Consider the following 16,546-nt stretch of genomic DNA (forward strand, 5'->3'; position numbering starts at 1 on the left):
CACCACTGACTCAACCTGAAAGTTAATCTTTAGGGAATCCCGCATGTCCCTTTGCAGTTGATTTCTTAAATTTTCTCCGTTTAGAAAATAGTCTTCACCTTTATTCCTTCTACCAAAGTGCATGACCATACATTTCCCTATATTCTATCTGCCACTTCTTTGCCCACTCTCCCAATTTGTCTAAGACCTCTGCAGACTCCCTGCTTCCTCCACCTACCTTTGTGTTGTCCACAAACTTGCCACAGAGCCATCAAGTCCATAATCCAAATCATTGACGTATAACGTGAAGTGGTCCCAATTCCTGCGTAACACCACTTGTCACTGGCAGCCAATCACAAAAGGCCCCCTTTATTCCCAGTTTTTGCCTCCTGCCAGTCAGCCAATATTCTATCCATGCTAGTATCTTTCCTATAATACCATGGGGCTTTTATTAAGCAACCTCACGTATGGAACCTTGTCAAAAGCCTTCTGAAAATCCAAGTAAATAACATCCACTGACTCTCCATTGTCTATCTTACCTGTTACTACATCAAAGAATTCCAACCAATTCCAAAGACTTGTCAGGTAAGATTTCCCCTTCAGGAAATTATATTGACTTTGACCTATTTTATCATGTGCGTCCAAAAACCCTGAAAACTTATCCTTAATAATGGACTCCAATGTCTGTCCAAACACTGGAGTCTGGCTAACTGGCTTAGAATTTCCTTTCTTCCCTCTCGCTCCCTTCTTTAACAAGATTCAATAATTATATCTCCAAGCGCTCTAAGTGTTCGAAGGTGTGCCAGTCTCAACCTTAGATGCATTCAATAACTAAGCATACACAGCTTACTGGGGCAGGAACTTCAAGGATTCTTAACCCTTTGACACAAAAAATTCTTTCATCTGGATGCTGTAACAGTCAATTACTAACTGTGACATTTTGACTTTTAAGTTGTGAACTTTCCAGCTGGAGGAGACAAACTGCTAAACAAAGGTTGGATTAAAGTGGCTGCTTTTATGAGATTTGTTAAAGGAAAGTGAGGTAGGAAGATTGAGGGAGGGACTTGTTGAAGAGCTGCCCTTGATAGAGTGGCAAAAAACTGGTCAGGTGCAAGAGGTCAGAAATGGAGTAGAGAAGTTTCAAGAGGATTGTTGGGGCTGGAAAGTGACAAGAGAGAGGGTGGAGCACACAGAAAGGAGGCATAAGTTGAGTTGTGCACAAAGAATGAGTGTTTTAAATGAGAAATAAGATCAGCAGGCCTATGGCTAGCCATGATGGATAAATAGGATATACTTGAGTGAACATATAAGCAGTAAATGTCTAAGGATCAGTCTTGTTGGGAGAACATTCAGCTTGTTATTTTTAACTGGTCAGCAGACTCTACCCTTCTCCACAGAAATGAACTTTTAGTTGGGTCTGCCGTTGGGAATGAAGTGAGATGGATTTAGCAAAACAAGCTCTCAAGTTAAAGAGCACTGATGTGAAACCAGCCTGATTTACAGAAAATTGGTTGAGATCAGAAACTGTGTCCTTAATCCCCGTGATGGAAAATGCGAGAGTACTTGGCGAGGGTATGAGAAAAGGCTTATAAAAATATGGAACTGTTATTACATGGAAGAGATGACAAGGTTGTAAGTTTATTCAGTGGGAACTAAGATGCTTCAGGATTGACTGATTGTTTGTTATTAATATAATGAAGGGTTTGATTCGAAGATATAGGGAAATCGGCTATTTAACTTATTGAGCCTATTCGTTATTGAGTAATCCATAACCCAACTCCCTGTAATTGCCCCAAATCTGTTTGTACCTTTAATTTACATAGACACTACAGTACAGGCCCTTCAGCCCACGATGTTGTGCTGATCTTTTCATGTACTCCAAGAGCATTCTAACCCTTCCCTCCTACATAATCCTGTTTTTCTATCATCCATGCACTTCCCCGATCTTTCATTAATTCATAATTGAGTTTAGAATATATGATTCAGCATCAATTGTTGTTCAGAAGACAGCCCCACATTATTACCATCATTTGTACATAGAAATGTTTCTAAGTGTTACTCCCAAGCAGAAAACACCCAAACCACTCATGAGACTTGAATACGTATAAATTGCAGAGCATCAACTTAGTTTACAGAGCAACTGATACTGGCAGTAAATGTCAGACTCCAAGACAACATCTAATGCTTGCTTTTAGTATTTTGGAGTGCAAAGGACATGAAATCCTAAACATAACAGATTCTGCAGATGCTGGAAATCCAGAGCAACAAACATACAAAATTCTGGAGAAATTCAACAGGTCAGGCAGTATTGAAAGAGAAAAATCCTGACATTGTGGAACTGTAGTAGTAAAAACAAGATTTGCGTTTATAGAGTGCATTTGTGACATGATGGTTATAAAATAGGAAATGTAGCACTAAATTTATACACTATTGTACAATTTTATGAGAATTTTATTCTCACAAATAGCTATAACAACATGATCTGCATTAATGAGTTTGATTTAAAGATAAACATTAGTTATGGGAGATAATGCCTGTTCAGAATACTGTCATGGAATCTTTTCGTCCACCTGCCTTGGTCTAAATCTCATCCAAAAAGATGGATCTTTCAAAATGTAGCAATGCTACACTGGTAGCATCAGCAAAAACGTTGTGCTGAAGTGGTTGGTATGTGGTACGCTCTGCCGGCGTGGTGGTAGAGGCAGATACATTAGTGGCATTTAAAAAACTTAAATAGGTAGGCCAAATTTTACAGACAATTGTACAAAAGTTGCAAAGCACTTATCTATGAAGAGATATTCAAAACACCTATTGCCCTTCCTGTGCCCGTCTAGAAATGTTAAATCCTGCATAAAAGGCAGTAAAAGACGATTATGTAGAATAGGACTAGAGAGAGAAAAACCGTGAAGCCCATTCTATTTTCTGAACTGAACCCATATTCTCAAGAGTGTGTCTGATAACCCGATTAACTATTGATTTAGGAAAATGGCAAGGAAGTGCGGAGATGGAGAGATCTTATTAAGAGTCAGCTCCATTGCCACCCATATTGGGCAGTCAGACCGATTATAAAAGCAAGACCAAAAGACAAGACAATGTATGTTGGTTGCCCAGTAATATAAACGAAAATTGGGCAAGGCCATACCAACTACCCCTTTAGGTTTCTGAAGATGAACTTTATTTAGTCTGGAATGTTTGCCCTTCCATAGATAGGATGAAGTAATAGAATCTAATGAATCACAAAAAAGCTTTAGAAACAAAAATTGGTAAAGATTGAAATAGGTATAAAAATTTAGGAAGGATATACATTTTTACATTAATTCAACCTATCAGAGACATGGACAAAGGTGACTACTGTGCTAAACTGTTTGTATGATCTAAAAGATTAGTGAAATTTTCTCCAAAAAGATGCTTATAATTTGTTACTGTAATGTCAAGGTAAGTAAATTGATTATTTACTACTTTAAAAGGGAGGTTATAAATTCTAGTAATTGTGCCTCTCTATTTATTGGGAGAGAGTTTGCTCTTATGTGAATTAAGTTTCTCATTTCTTTAGGTATCTCCAAATTAGACATTTTATCAACCCTTTAATACCAACTTTCCTGAGGTACCCATTAAAAATGTTGTGGATTTGTTTCTTCATATGGATCCATTGGGTAAAGGTTTAATTTCTACTATTTGAGATATGTTAACGATGTTGAGGCGAGCCCCCTTCAACAAAATTAAAAACTGCTTGGGAGCATAATTTAAATTTTTCTTTGTCCAACAAGGTTTGGGATTCAATTCTCAAGTCAGAGATTTTTTTTAAAACTTTATCTCATATACTTAATTGCCATTTGGAACCTAACCCTCTGATTGCTCTTTTCAGTACTTCGGGAGAAGCTGACATGCATCTGACTCCGACTAAGCGTCGTACTTTGTCTTTTGCCTCTCTTTTGGCCAGACGTGCAGTCCTTCTTAGGTGGACAGATGCTGCCCCACCCACTCATGCTCAATAGCTCAGAGATATTATGTCCTGCTTAGACCTTCAAAAGATTCATTATTCACTTCTTAATTCGGACATAAAGTTCCAAAAGGTGTGGGGACCTTTTCTTGAATATTTTCATAATTCCCATTTATATTAAGGGTGCATCCCTCCTTTTTTTTTCCTCTCTTGCATTTAAATTCCTTACTTCCAGCTTCCTATGGTTAAGATTTAAGTTTTTTTTTGATGTGTAAACATATTAGGAAGTAGGCAATATACCCTCTTTTTATAAATACAGCTCTGTGGTGATAAAGTTCTGATTAACTTTTTTTTATACATCGTAAGGTTGGCTTGGAGTTGGATAGTGGGGGGGGGGGGTGGTAACTAACTTTATACGATTCTACTATGGGTGCTTTTCTTAATTGTTATGAACCGTACTGTTGATATCTTTGTTTTGCACTGTATAAATCTCTTCTTTTTAGAAACTTTTTTTTTTGTTTTGTCGCAGTGTAGAAACTCATTAAAAAAAACTTAAATAGGCATGTAACTCCACCTCGGATGGTCCCAAGTTCAGCTGCAAAAGGAAGAGGGTTGGGTTGAGACTAGCAGACCCCATCCCATAAAAACCCAGAGCTACAGAAGCTCCAAAGGCTTGAAGCCTGGGACAGAAAGGCCCTTTGCCCAGAACACACCAAGAAGATGGGCTACATCTGGGAACAACTTGAAAGACAGACCCAGTTCAGAAGATTCTAATGCGCTGCTGTCAGTGACATATGCCCCAGTAGGGGTGATATGTTTAACTAACTAAATCGGCACAGGGATGATAGAAACACGGAGGGCAATATAGGAGGAAAGGTTGGATTAATCTCAGAGGAGGTTAAAATGTTGACACGGCATTGTGGGTCAAAGGACCAAACTGTTCTATATCGTCTAAGTCTCTCGAATCAACAACCTTCCACAGCAGTGACAAGAGTGCTACTCGCTGCACCCTGGCTTACACTATGAACAAAGTTTCTAACAGTTTCAATATAAACAGTGGTTAAGAAAACAGGTTGAGTAAGGTTAGCAACATCACCCACAAGAATCATTCGCGTCCCGGGGTACAATGGTGGCTTCAGCAGGTTCAAAGGCTCCAGTTCGCAGTACATAGTCTGTACTAAGTGCCATTGTGTTTACCCAGTGTGCATGACCCTGTAACGTTCGACACATGACCCCCTGAAACCAGAACAGAGCAACAGTTACCAAATTGATGTGAATTAATACCTTGACTTCCTAAAAGAAACAAAAGTGTTATTGAGACACAACAGTGCAGATGCATATCATCATGCACACAATTGATAACATACATTTTTTATTTCGATGTTTTAGCACTAAACACTCTGAACAGCAGCTCCCAACAAGTTAACCCATAAACCATATCAACATTTTGAAGATAGTCTGTAAATGCACCTTTGGGAGTGAAAGGACCGAAAGGTATTAGAAAGGATCAGAGATACTCTGTGCATTTATGGAGAAGTCTGAACTAGAGATCATAAAAGGGCTTGTTCGTTATGTGCTGTGTTGTATGATGTGGACAATCATGGTCTTTCCATGGCCATGGATGTTCTTGGCAATTTTTTCTATACAGGCAGTCCACAGGTTACGAACGAGTTCCATTCCTGAGTCAAGTCAGATTTGTATTTAAGTCGGAACAGATACATCCAATATTATTTAGCGTCAGTTAGTCAAATGTTTGTCTTAATATATAGTATATATTTTACCTTTTTATGCATATACAACACTAAAGAAACATATGTATTTCAATAATTAAACCACTGTGTTGCTTAGTAATAACTGTAGCTTTCATTGGGGCAGGGCCTTTCACATGCTCCATTATTCTCACTTTATCCCTTACCTGTATCCTTTAAAATTGTTCCGATCATTGACCGACTGTTGCCTAATTCTTTTCCAATGACTGATGGCGTTTCGCCTCTTTCCGATCGCTTTATTTTCAATCGTGATCGTTTTCCGTCAAGGGAACAGAAAACTGCAGATTCAGCAGCAGCTGTGGGCGGTGGGTCCTCTTCTCCCCTGGGTCCTAAAGTCCACCCGCACTGAGACAGGTTAAATGGGACAAGTAGAGGCGGTGCTGACTGGGGGGTGGGGGGTGGTCAGGGTGAATCTTGCTAAGAAATATTTAAGCCAAATACAAAGTTACACACTCAACACAGTGTTAATGGCGTGATCCGACTTAAAATGGCGGACGGCATTCTCCTCCCTCCGTTCATAAGTACGAGTTGTTTGTAAGTCGGACGTTCGTAACTCGGGGACTGCCTGTATTCTACATAATTGGATTGCCATTACCTTCTTCTGGGCCAGTGTCTTTACAAGATGGGTGACCCCAGCCAGTATCAATGCTCTTCAGAGATTGCCACCTAGCATTAGTGGTTGCATAACCAGGATGTGATATGCACCAGCTGCTATTTGACCATCCACCACCATGGCTTCATGTGACCTTGATTGGCTTGAATGGGGGGCGCTAAGCAGGTACTACACCTCGCTCATGGGTGACCTGAAGGCCAGCAGAGGAAAGGAGCACCTTACACCTCCTTACATAGAGATGTACTGTATCTCCACCCCGCCACCCACATCAAAGGGTAGCCCCTAATAAATCCATTCCAGGAGAAAGGTTGTTGCTCTAGGGTTAGTGAGAAAGTGGAATTCACCACCACATGGAGTACAGGTGAATTTAAGGATAAAGGAGTGAATAGATATGTTGATGAGTGAGATGAGCGTGGAGGGAAGAGGCTCATCTGGAGCACAAATACTAGCATGGATAAGATGGGCAAAATGGTCCACTTTGGAATAGATTGCACATAATTCTATACAGAAATCAAAGGAGGCTGCACAATACTTCCATTTATTTTGAATCAGAATCAGGTTTAATATTACTGAGATATGTCATGAGATTTGTTCTACGGCAAACATAAAATCAAATTATAAATTACAATAAGAAACAGTAAAAATTTAAATAACTAGCGCAAATAGAGAGCAAAAAGAGTAGGGTAGTGTTCATGGGTTGCTTTATTGTCCATTCAGAAATCTGATGGTGGATGGGGAGAAGCTGTTCCTAATAATGTTGAGTATCTTCAGTCTCCCGTATCCCCTCCCTGATGGCAGCAATGAGAATTGAAGTATTGCCTCAGTTTTGTTGAATTACAACCATCAAAAAGGTCAGCGCTTAAAGCCAATTCTCACAGCAAATACTTATTCACTTCAGGCTGTTTTCTGTTGCATCAGATTCCTGCAAAGATAGTTCAGGATCCTGCTTCCAGCTGACAGCCTATTTAAAAGCTAAACTCTTAAAACTTACAGTAAACTGAAGTGATATACACAAAATGCTAGAGGAACTCAGGAGGCCAAGCAGCATCTGTGCTGGGAAATAAACATACCATGTTTTGGGCTGAGATACTTCAACATGTCTCTGTGGTTAAGGTGGCATACAGTGCACTGGCCTTCATTAATCATAGGATTGAGTGTAGGAGCCAAGAGGTAATGTTGCAGCTATACAGGACCCTGGTCAGACCCCACTTGGAGTACTGTGCTCAGTTCTGGTCACCTCACTACAGGAAGGATGTGGGAACCATAGAAAGGGTGCAGAGGAGATTTACAAGGATGTTGCCTGGATTGGGGTGCATGCCTTATGAGAATAGGTTAAGTCAACTCGGCCTTTTCACGTTGGAGCAATGGAGTATGACAGGTGACCCAACAGAGGTGTATAAGATGATGAGAGGCATTAATCATGTGGATAGTCAGAGGCTTTTTCCCAGGGCTGAAATGGCTAGCATGAGAGGGCACAGTTTTAAGGTGCTTGGAAGAGGTACAGAAAAAACGTCAGGGGTAAGTTTTTCTTACACAGAGCGTGGCGAGTGCGTGGAATGGGCTGCCGGCAATGGTGGTGGAGGCAAATACAATAGGGTCTTTTAAGAGACTCCTGGATAGGTACATGGAGCTTAGAAAAATAGAGGGCTATGGGTAACACTAAGTAATTTCTAAAGTAAGGATATGTTCAGCACAGCTTTGTGGGCCAAAAGGCCTGTTTTGTGTTGTAAGTTTTCTAACATCAACTGTTTATTTCTCTCTGTAAATACTGCCTGGCCAGCTGTGTTCCTTCATTATTTTGTGTTTGCAAGATTTCCAAAATCTGCAGCCTCTGATATCTCAGAAAATCAACAACATCCAGGAAACCACCGCAAAATGCTGGAGGAACTCAGCAGGTCAGGTAGTATCTATGCAGAGGGATGAACAGTCGGCATTTTGGGCTGAGAGCGTTTCATCAGGGCCCAGAAAAGTGGCAAGCTGAGCAGAAACATTTGCTCAGTGGCCATTTCATTAGATACCTCCAGTATATATCCATGGTTATTTGCTGTGTAGCCCATCCACTTCAAGGTTTGATATACTGTGTGTTCTGCACACCACTGTTATAACACGTGGTTATTTGAATTACTGTCGCCTTTGTGTCAGCTTCAACCAGTCTGACCATTCTCCTTCCTGACTTCTCTCATTAACAAGGCAGTCTCGCCCACAGAACTGCTGCTCATTGGAGGTTTTTTTTTGTTTTTTGCATCATTCCCTGTACACTCCAGAAACGGTTGTGCATAAAAATCTCAGGAGATCAGCAGTTTCTGAGGTACTCAAAGTACCCCATCTGGCACCAACAACCATTCCACGGTCAGTCACTTAGATCACATCTCTTCCCTCATTTGATGTTTGGTCTGAACAACTGAACCTATTAAACACGAGAAATTCTGCAGATTCTGAAAATCCAAAGCAGTACACACAAAATGCTGGAGTAACTCTGCAAGTCAGGCAGCATCTATGGAAATGAATAAGCAATCGCCGTTTTGGGCTGAGATCCTTCTTCAGAATTGAACCTCTTGACCATATCTACATGCTTTTATGCTTTGAGCTGCTGCCACATGATTGGCTATTTAGATATTTGCATTAATGAGCAAGTGTACCTAATAGAGTGGCCACTGAGTGTATGACATCCCTATCATTTGGTCTAAACCATTAACTACCTTTCCAATCTGGACACAAACAATGCATCGCCCCAATCCAAACTCCACCATGTGAACAATAAAATGTATGCCAGCTACGTACGCTGTTTTTTGAGAAATCGTAAAAAGTCAATTCTACTCACATCTTCGGCCCGCCACACTTTAATAGTCCTATCTTGCGAGGATGAATAGAGGAGACCATCACCACCCCACTTCACGCAGGTTACTGACTGTGTGTGCCCTGTTAGGATTTTATCGCAACGCCCCAGCAACGTATCCCATATCCGGATACTGCAGTCCTTTGATGAACTGGCCAGGTAACGGCACTGTGGATTCCTAACAGCACAAGAAGAGACATTACCTCATTAGAAAGCCAATTCAGAGCAGCAAATGTGAAATATTTAATAAAATTTTAAGCATTTGAACTTTTTAAAAGCTATTTATTAATGCTTTTTGGGAGGGTGATTTTAGATGCATATCATATTTATACTGAGTTAAATACTGTATGTAATTAGTTTTGCTACAAATAAGTGTATGGGACACTGGAAAAATGTTGAATTTCCCCTTGGGGATGAATAAAGTATCTATCTATCTATGTAAACCATGGAATTACAGATCTTCAGCATATCTGGCTGACAATTCATGCTGTCTATAAGCAAGATTTCAGCCTTACCTTACTTTCCAGTTGTAGCTTTGGAAGTTATAGTTCATCTCATATTCTAGATATTTATTGCTCATCTATTATTATTATTATTATTATTTCTTTTTGTTTGTTGTCTTTTGCACACAGGTTGTCTGCCCTGTTGGTGCAGTCTTTCATTGATTCTACTATGGTTACTGAATTTATTATGCCCACAAGAAAATGAATCTCAGGGTTGTGTATAGTGACATATATGGACTTTGATAATAAATTTACTTTGATCTTTGAACATCCAAGGACTTAAATTTTTCCAAAGCCACTTCTTTCCAGGCAGTGAGCTGCAAAATAATCTGTTGCTTTGATCATCAGCTCTTTCTACCTATTAACTTAAATAGTCCCCCTCGTTATTGGCATATGTCCCCACACATCAAATGGAAACACTAAAGGCTCAAAGGATTGAGAATTTAGGATGCGGCCGCTCCAAACATCAAGCTAATGTATTCTCTGTGCTCAAGCAAAAGATTCTAGCAGGTGCATAATAATATTAAAACATTAATTGTAGAGGATTACAATTTGTGTTTTTTTTTAAATTTATTTAGAGATACAGCACAGTGACAAGCCCTTCTGGCTCAACAAGCCTGCACTGCCCAATTACACCTATGTGACTAATTAACCTGAACATGTAGGTCTTTGGACTGTGGGAGGAAACCGGAGCACCCAGAGGAAACCCACATGGTGACGGGGAGAATGTACAAACTTACAGGCAGTGGCAGGAATTGAACCCGGGTCACTGGCATTGTGGTAGTGTTATACTAACCGCTACGCTACTATGCCACCCACAGTAGATTTGTTATAAACACAGAAAATACTAATAGTCCTCAGGTCAGACTGCATCTTATTGAGAAAGAAACTGAGTTAAAACTTCAGGCAATTAATCTTTCAAACGAACAAGTAAGTGTGAGACATCAAAAGTGTTTTTTAAGTCGTGGAGGATTGGAGAGGTGTAAAGAGAATAAAAGGAAAGTCTTTTGATAAGGTGGACACTAAGAGAGACTGAAGAATACAAATCATGGCGTTACTGGCTGAGGGAACCATGTTAATGGAGTTGATGCGGAAGAGTTTTGATGCCCATTCACTTAAACCAGGTGCAAGGCTGGATCATTCCAAGTGCCGAACCGATTTGGTGAGATCGAGAATAACTTCGGGCTGGGAGGCCCAACTGTATTGTGGCACTGGGATCCAGCCCCAAAGCAAGGCACTACCCAGGGCTTGGACAATTTTAATGCTGGCACAGATAGTGTGGAAGCCCAAAGGCCAGGCTGATTTTCACTCACTCTCCACAAAGGTACAATTCCTTTCTCTGTGGAAGAGGCTGTGAACTGATCTGGCTGCTCTACACTTTTGCCCCGCAGATCTGGGTCTCAGTCTGGTTAAATGTTGCTGGCTTTTATTGTTTGCATGATTTGTGTTTTCTCTCTCTCTTTCTCTGCACAGTGATTTTTGGTCTTTTTTTAAATGGGGTATTTCAGGTTTCTTGCTGTGTAACTGCCTGTAAGGAGACAAATTTCAAGCTGTGTATTTAATGCATTCTTTGATAATAAATGTGTTTTGAATGTTTGAATCTCAAAATATCTACAGGAGTGGGGGGGGGGGGGGAGAGGGAGAGGGAGAGACAGAGAGCTAAGCAGGTGGTACACCTTGTCCAAGGGTGACTTGTAGGCTAGCAAAGGAAAGGAACACCTTATACCTTCTTTGGTAGAGACGTCTCTCCGTCCTGCCAACCAAAGATTGGGGAAGACTGGGAAGTTATTCATGAGTTAATGGTGAATGGCAGAGTTCTTTTTAAGAGAAACTGGAAAATACAAGAGGAAAAGGAGAAGAAAATGCTGAAAGTGTAAGATCCTTGTGAGGAGTGTAAACACAAGGATAGACCAGATGGGCCTCATAACTTGCTTCTCCACCATAAATCTAACATCAAAAAGAACCTGCATGCAAGTTACTGTACCTCAATATTGAATTTTGTCTGGGGTTGCTGACTGTTAACAGTGAAACAACTGCTTACAGAATAACACACACAGCAATGATGAGGCTTTATAAGGCATTAGTCTGATCATACTTGGAGCACTGTGAGCAGTTTTGGGCCCCTTATGTAAGAAGGGATCAGTTAGCATTGGAGAGAGTCTGGGGGGGGTTCATGAGATTGATCCCAGAGCTGAAAGGGTTAACATATGAGGAACGTTTGATGGCTCTGGGCCTGTACTCACTGCAGTTTAGAAGAATGGGGGGGGGGGGGGAAATATCATCGTAACCTTTTGAATATTAAAAAGCATAGACAAAATGGAAGTGGAGAGGATGGCATGAGTCTAAGACCAGAGAGCACAGCCTCAGAATAGAGGGCCGTCCATTTATAACAGAGATAAGGAAGAATTTCTTCAGCAAAGAGTGATGAATCCATGGAATTCATTGCCACAGATGGCTGTGGAGGCCAAATCATTGAGTATATTTAAAGTGGAGGTTGATAAGATAGAATCTTGATTAGTCAGGGTGTCAAAGGTTACAGGGAGAAGGCAGGAGCAAAGGGTTGAGAGGGATAATGAATCAGCCATGATTGAATGGCGGAGCAGACTCGATGGGACAAATGGCACAATTCTGCACCACACCATTGTCTTTAAAATGCTGCAGGAACTTAGCAGGTCAAGCAGCATCTAGAGGGGAATAAACTTTTGACATTTCAGGACAAGACCAAAAAAAGAGGAGGGAAGAAGCCAGAAGGTGGTGGTGGAGGGAGTCAGAGGAGTATAAGATGGCAGGTCACAGGTGAGTGGGGAGGAGACTGAAATAAGAAGCTGAGAGGGGATAGGAGGAAAAGGTAAAGGGCTGAAGAAGAAAGTGGACCATGGGAGAAAGGGACACCGGGAGAGGTAAGCGAGAATAAGAACAGAGGCAAGAGGGGAACCAGAAATTGGAATGGAAAGAGAGAAGGGAGAGGGGAGGGGGGAGGAATTCTGCAAGTTAAAGTTATTGATGTTTATGCTAACAGGATGGCAGGAGAGATTGGGAGAGGCTAGGTCTGCTTTCGCTGGAGAGAAGGAAGCTGAGAGGTGATATACAAAACAATGAGGGGCATAGAAAGGGGACACAGGTGGAGTCTGTTCCCCATGATACAAGAATCTAAAACTACCGGGTAGCAGTTTAAAGAGAGAAGGAGGAGGGTTACAGTGGATTGGTGTGTGTCCAGAGGAGGCTCATGAGAATAATCTCAGGAACTAACGGGTTAATAATTGAGAAGACTTGATGGCTCCTGGCCTGTACTCAACGGAGTTCAGAAGAATGTCAAGAATATCATTGAAACCGACTGAATATTGAAAGGCCTAGAGCGGATGTGGAGAGGATAGTGGGCGAGTCTCGGACCAGAGGACACAGCCTCAGAATTTAAGAACAGAGATGAGGAGGAATTTTTTCAGCTAGAGGGTGGTGAATTGGATGAATTCATTGCCACTTGCCGTGGAGGCCAGGTCATTGGGTATACTTAAAGCAGAGGCAGATAGGTTTGTGATTAGTGAGGATGGCAAAGGTTATGGGGAAATGGCAAGAGAATGAGGTTGAGAGGGATAATAAATCAGCCATGATCAAACAGCAGAGCAAATTGGATGTGCTAAAATAGCCTAATTCAGCTCCTATATCTTATAGTCATATGGAATCAGGAGAAAAATTTCCTCCTGATTGTCATCTGTAATGAGTTGCCATAGGTGGCAGTGGGAGCAAGAACAGTAACAAAATTTAAGGAGGGTCAGGAGGGGCAACTGAACGAGTAAGGCTCAGAGGGACATGGAATTTATGTCAATATTAGTACTGGCATGGTGGTCAGCACCAATGCGATGTGCTGAAGAGCCTGTTGATATGCTGTATGATTCTATGAGCACCGGTGAACTTGACCTTATGAATTATTCACTCACACATGTAGCGGTTCCCAGCAGAGATATGTGATCCACTTAGAGTGTCCCGTCAAAACCTTTCCAATTTGTTTTCCTGTGCTGGAATCCCATAGGAATATCTGAAATTACACAGGGAACATTTAACTTTTATCTAGAAAAACATATATGGCCTTTAATTAAAAATACAAACTCTGGTAATGATTCAACAGCAACTAGTTACAAAGATCTTGAGCTAGCCCACACAGTCAATGCTTGGCTGCCTCAAGCTGTTCAACATTAACAACTGTTTCTCTGAGAATGCTCATGTCTGAGGCAGGGGTTTCCAACCTGGAGTCCGTGGACCTCTCAGTTAATGGTAGGGGTCCATGGCATAAAAAAGATTGGGAACCCCTGGCCTAAGGGAATCAAAATGGCAGTAAGTAAAAATTTGCCCCCATCCGATATCCAGATGTTTTAACAACATCTCCCTTTTCTGTAAACGTAATGCAGGAAGATTAGGGATGGTGTGGTATTCAAAAGTAAGACGACAAGCAGAGGATAAGCAAGATCTGTGGTCATTAGCGTAGTATTATTACAGTGCCTGCAACCCCAGTGCAATTCCCACCGCTGTCTGTAAGGAGTTTGTACGTTCTTCCCCCATATGGGTTTCCTCTGGATACTCTGGCTTCCTCCATATTCCAAAGACACAGGAGTGAGTAGGTTAGTTAGTCACATGGGTCTAACTGGGCAGCACAAGCTCATTGGGCCGGAACAGCCCAACACTGTGCTGTATCTCTAACAATAAAATAAAAAGATGAACTTCATAACAGGCAGCCGAGATGAGGGGTCTCAACCCAACACGGTGACTGTCCATCTCCTTTCAGCCTGACCTGCTGAGTTCCTCCAGCTTTTCGTGCATTGAACAGGATACAGTCTGATAAGTATAAATAAGTCTAGGAGAGGAGTTATTAAAAGCTTCAATACCTGACTATTCTTGCATCCAGATGCTAGCCGTTTCCCGTCAGGAGACCAGGCTATGCTCAATACCCAATGCTTGTGACCTGAGGAAAGAAATTAAATTCACTGTAGACACGTTAACTCAAAATGATTCCTCCAACCCCGAATTATTAATAAAACACATCACTCAAGTGGAACACTATTGCATTCATGGTAATTTATTGAGGCTTTTTGACAAGTTATTGGTTGATAGGATTAGATTTCATTACATTTGCAAAAGGAAGTTTCATAACAGCAGTTGGTCAGCTGGCATTCAGAGGAAGCTCAATTCATTACCACACAGAACTGCCTTCAAATTCAGTTAGTCAGACAGCAGCACAGACAAAACTAAAGTAGCCCACTATTTTAAATAGCTTGACGTATCCTTTATATGGTAAAAGGATCAGTAGATACCAATTATGACTTTGGATGGCAAAGTTCAAAGTGAACCGATGTTTATTCATGATTATTAGCTGGAGTAGAGCAGTTTCAGAGTTGAAGATAAAGGAGTAATTTGCATTTCAAAGCTCACATCATAGCTTCAGGGTGCCTCAAAGTGATGGTTTTAAAGCACTGAAGCTATTTAAGTGTTGATATTGCTGCCATCTGGGAATGGTGATGGGCAATCCTTGTAATTAAGATAATCCTGTTAATAATACCTCATATTCCCATATTCTTGGGTGATCTCCAATGTGATGGCATGAACATTCATTTCTCTAACATGCGGTAATTTCTCCCCCTCCCCTTTTTCCATTCCCCATTCGGCCTCCCCTCTCACCCATCTCCACCCTCTGGTGTACCTCTCTTTCCCTCCCCTTTCCCTCAAAGTCCACTCACTTCTCCGTTCAGATCCCTTCTTCTTCAGCCCTTTATCTTTTCCAACTATCTCCTCCCAACTTCTCACTTTATCTTCCTTTCTCCACCCACCCCCACCTTCTTCCTAACCTGGCTTCACCTATCTCCCGCCAGCCTGTACTCCGTCCTCCCTCCAGACCTTCTTATTCTGACTTCTGCCCCTTCCTTTCCAGTCCTAATGAAAGGCCTCTGCCTGAATTATCAACTGTTTATTCCCTTCCATATATGACCTGACTTCCTGAGTTCCTCCAACATTTTGTCTCTCTTACTCTGGATTCCCAGCATCTGCAGAATCTCTTGTGGTTATTAAGTCATTTAAGTGTTGATCAGGTTGCAATTTGAGAACAATGATCTTTTGAATTACAATAGTCTTTTTTTTTGGTGTTGGCAGAGGGGATAAAGTACTGGAATCCTTGTACCCTTAACTTTTAAAGAGAAAAAAAGATGAAGATCAGCTTTATTTGTCACATGTACATCAAAACATACAGTGAAATGGGTCATCTGCTTCACATCAAATCTGTGAGGATCCTGCTGGGCAGCCTGCAAATGTTGCCACACTTTCAGAGTCAATGTACCATGCCCAAGACTTACTAACCCTAACACGGGCATACTTTGGAACATGGGAGGAAACCGGAGCACCTGGACAAAACCCAGCAGCAGGAATTAAAACTTCAATCACATCACAGCCAGCACTAACTGCCATGGTAGAGTTGTTAGTCCTGTAAAATGATTGCATTAACTGTTACACTACCTTGCAACCCCTTTTACGCCCACCTTGGAAAGCAGATAAGCTGGAGATTGACATCTCACCCAAGAGCTGACATGGTGCTCCATCTGTAGTGCACTGGCTTGCTCTCTGCACTCAAGTCTCCGTGAAGGATATGAAACTGCAACTCTCAACTTAGAGGTTAAATTCAACCAACTGAGCCACAGCTGACACAGATTCTATGCTGCAATAATTAGCTTCTTCAGATGAATAAGTACATTTCTTCCCCCCCTCCCCTGATAACTATTGTGGTCATTACAATGAACTCGGTGTTGGGAGATAAACTGCTCAGTATTTCCTCTGCATCAAGTATTCTCAGACTGACTGTGGAGCCACTGTACTGAAGTTAGCTCTCGCCCCACGTGACTTCAAGCTCAAATGGAGGAAGAGCGCGCC

At 41.4% G+C, this 16,546-nt stretch overlaps 1 protein-coding gene across 3 annotated transcripts in view; it reads right to left on the minus strand.

Moving 5' to 3' along the window:
* nle1 (notchless homolog 1 (Drosophila)) overlaps positions 1-16,546 on the minus strand; it is a 46,141-nt gene that overhangs the window by 14,621 nt on the left and 14,974 nt on the right. For all 3 annotated transcript variants that reach the window (XM_059973580.1, XM_059973578.1, XM_059973579.1), the window contains exons 5-8: positions 14,518-14,594; positions 13,576-13,673; positions 9,123-9,315; positions 5,020-5,155 (exon numbers count right to left, since the gene is read on the minus strand). In XM_059973580.1, the coding sequence (XP_059829563.1) occupies positions 5,020-5,155; positions 9,123-9,315; positions 13,576-13,673; positions 14,518-14,594 (504 nt within the window). The remainder of the gene's footprint in view (positions 1-5,019; positions 5,156-9,122; positions 9,316-13,575; positions 13,674-14,517; positions 14,595-16,546) is intronic.

This window comes from Hypanus sabinus, chromosome 6 (genome assembly GCF_030144855.1).
Source record: "Hypanus sabinus isolate sHypSab1 chromosome 6, sHypSab1.hap1, whole genome shotgun sequence".
NCBI classification, from domain to species: domain Eukaryota; kingdom Metazoa; phylum Chordata; class Chondrichthyes; order Myliobatiformes; family Dasyatidae; genus Hypanus; species Hypanus sabinus.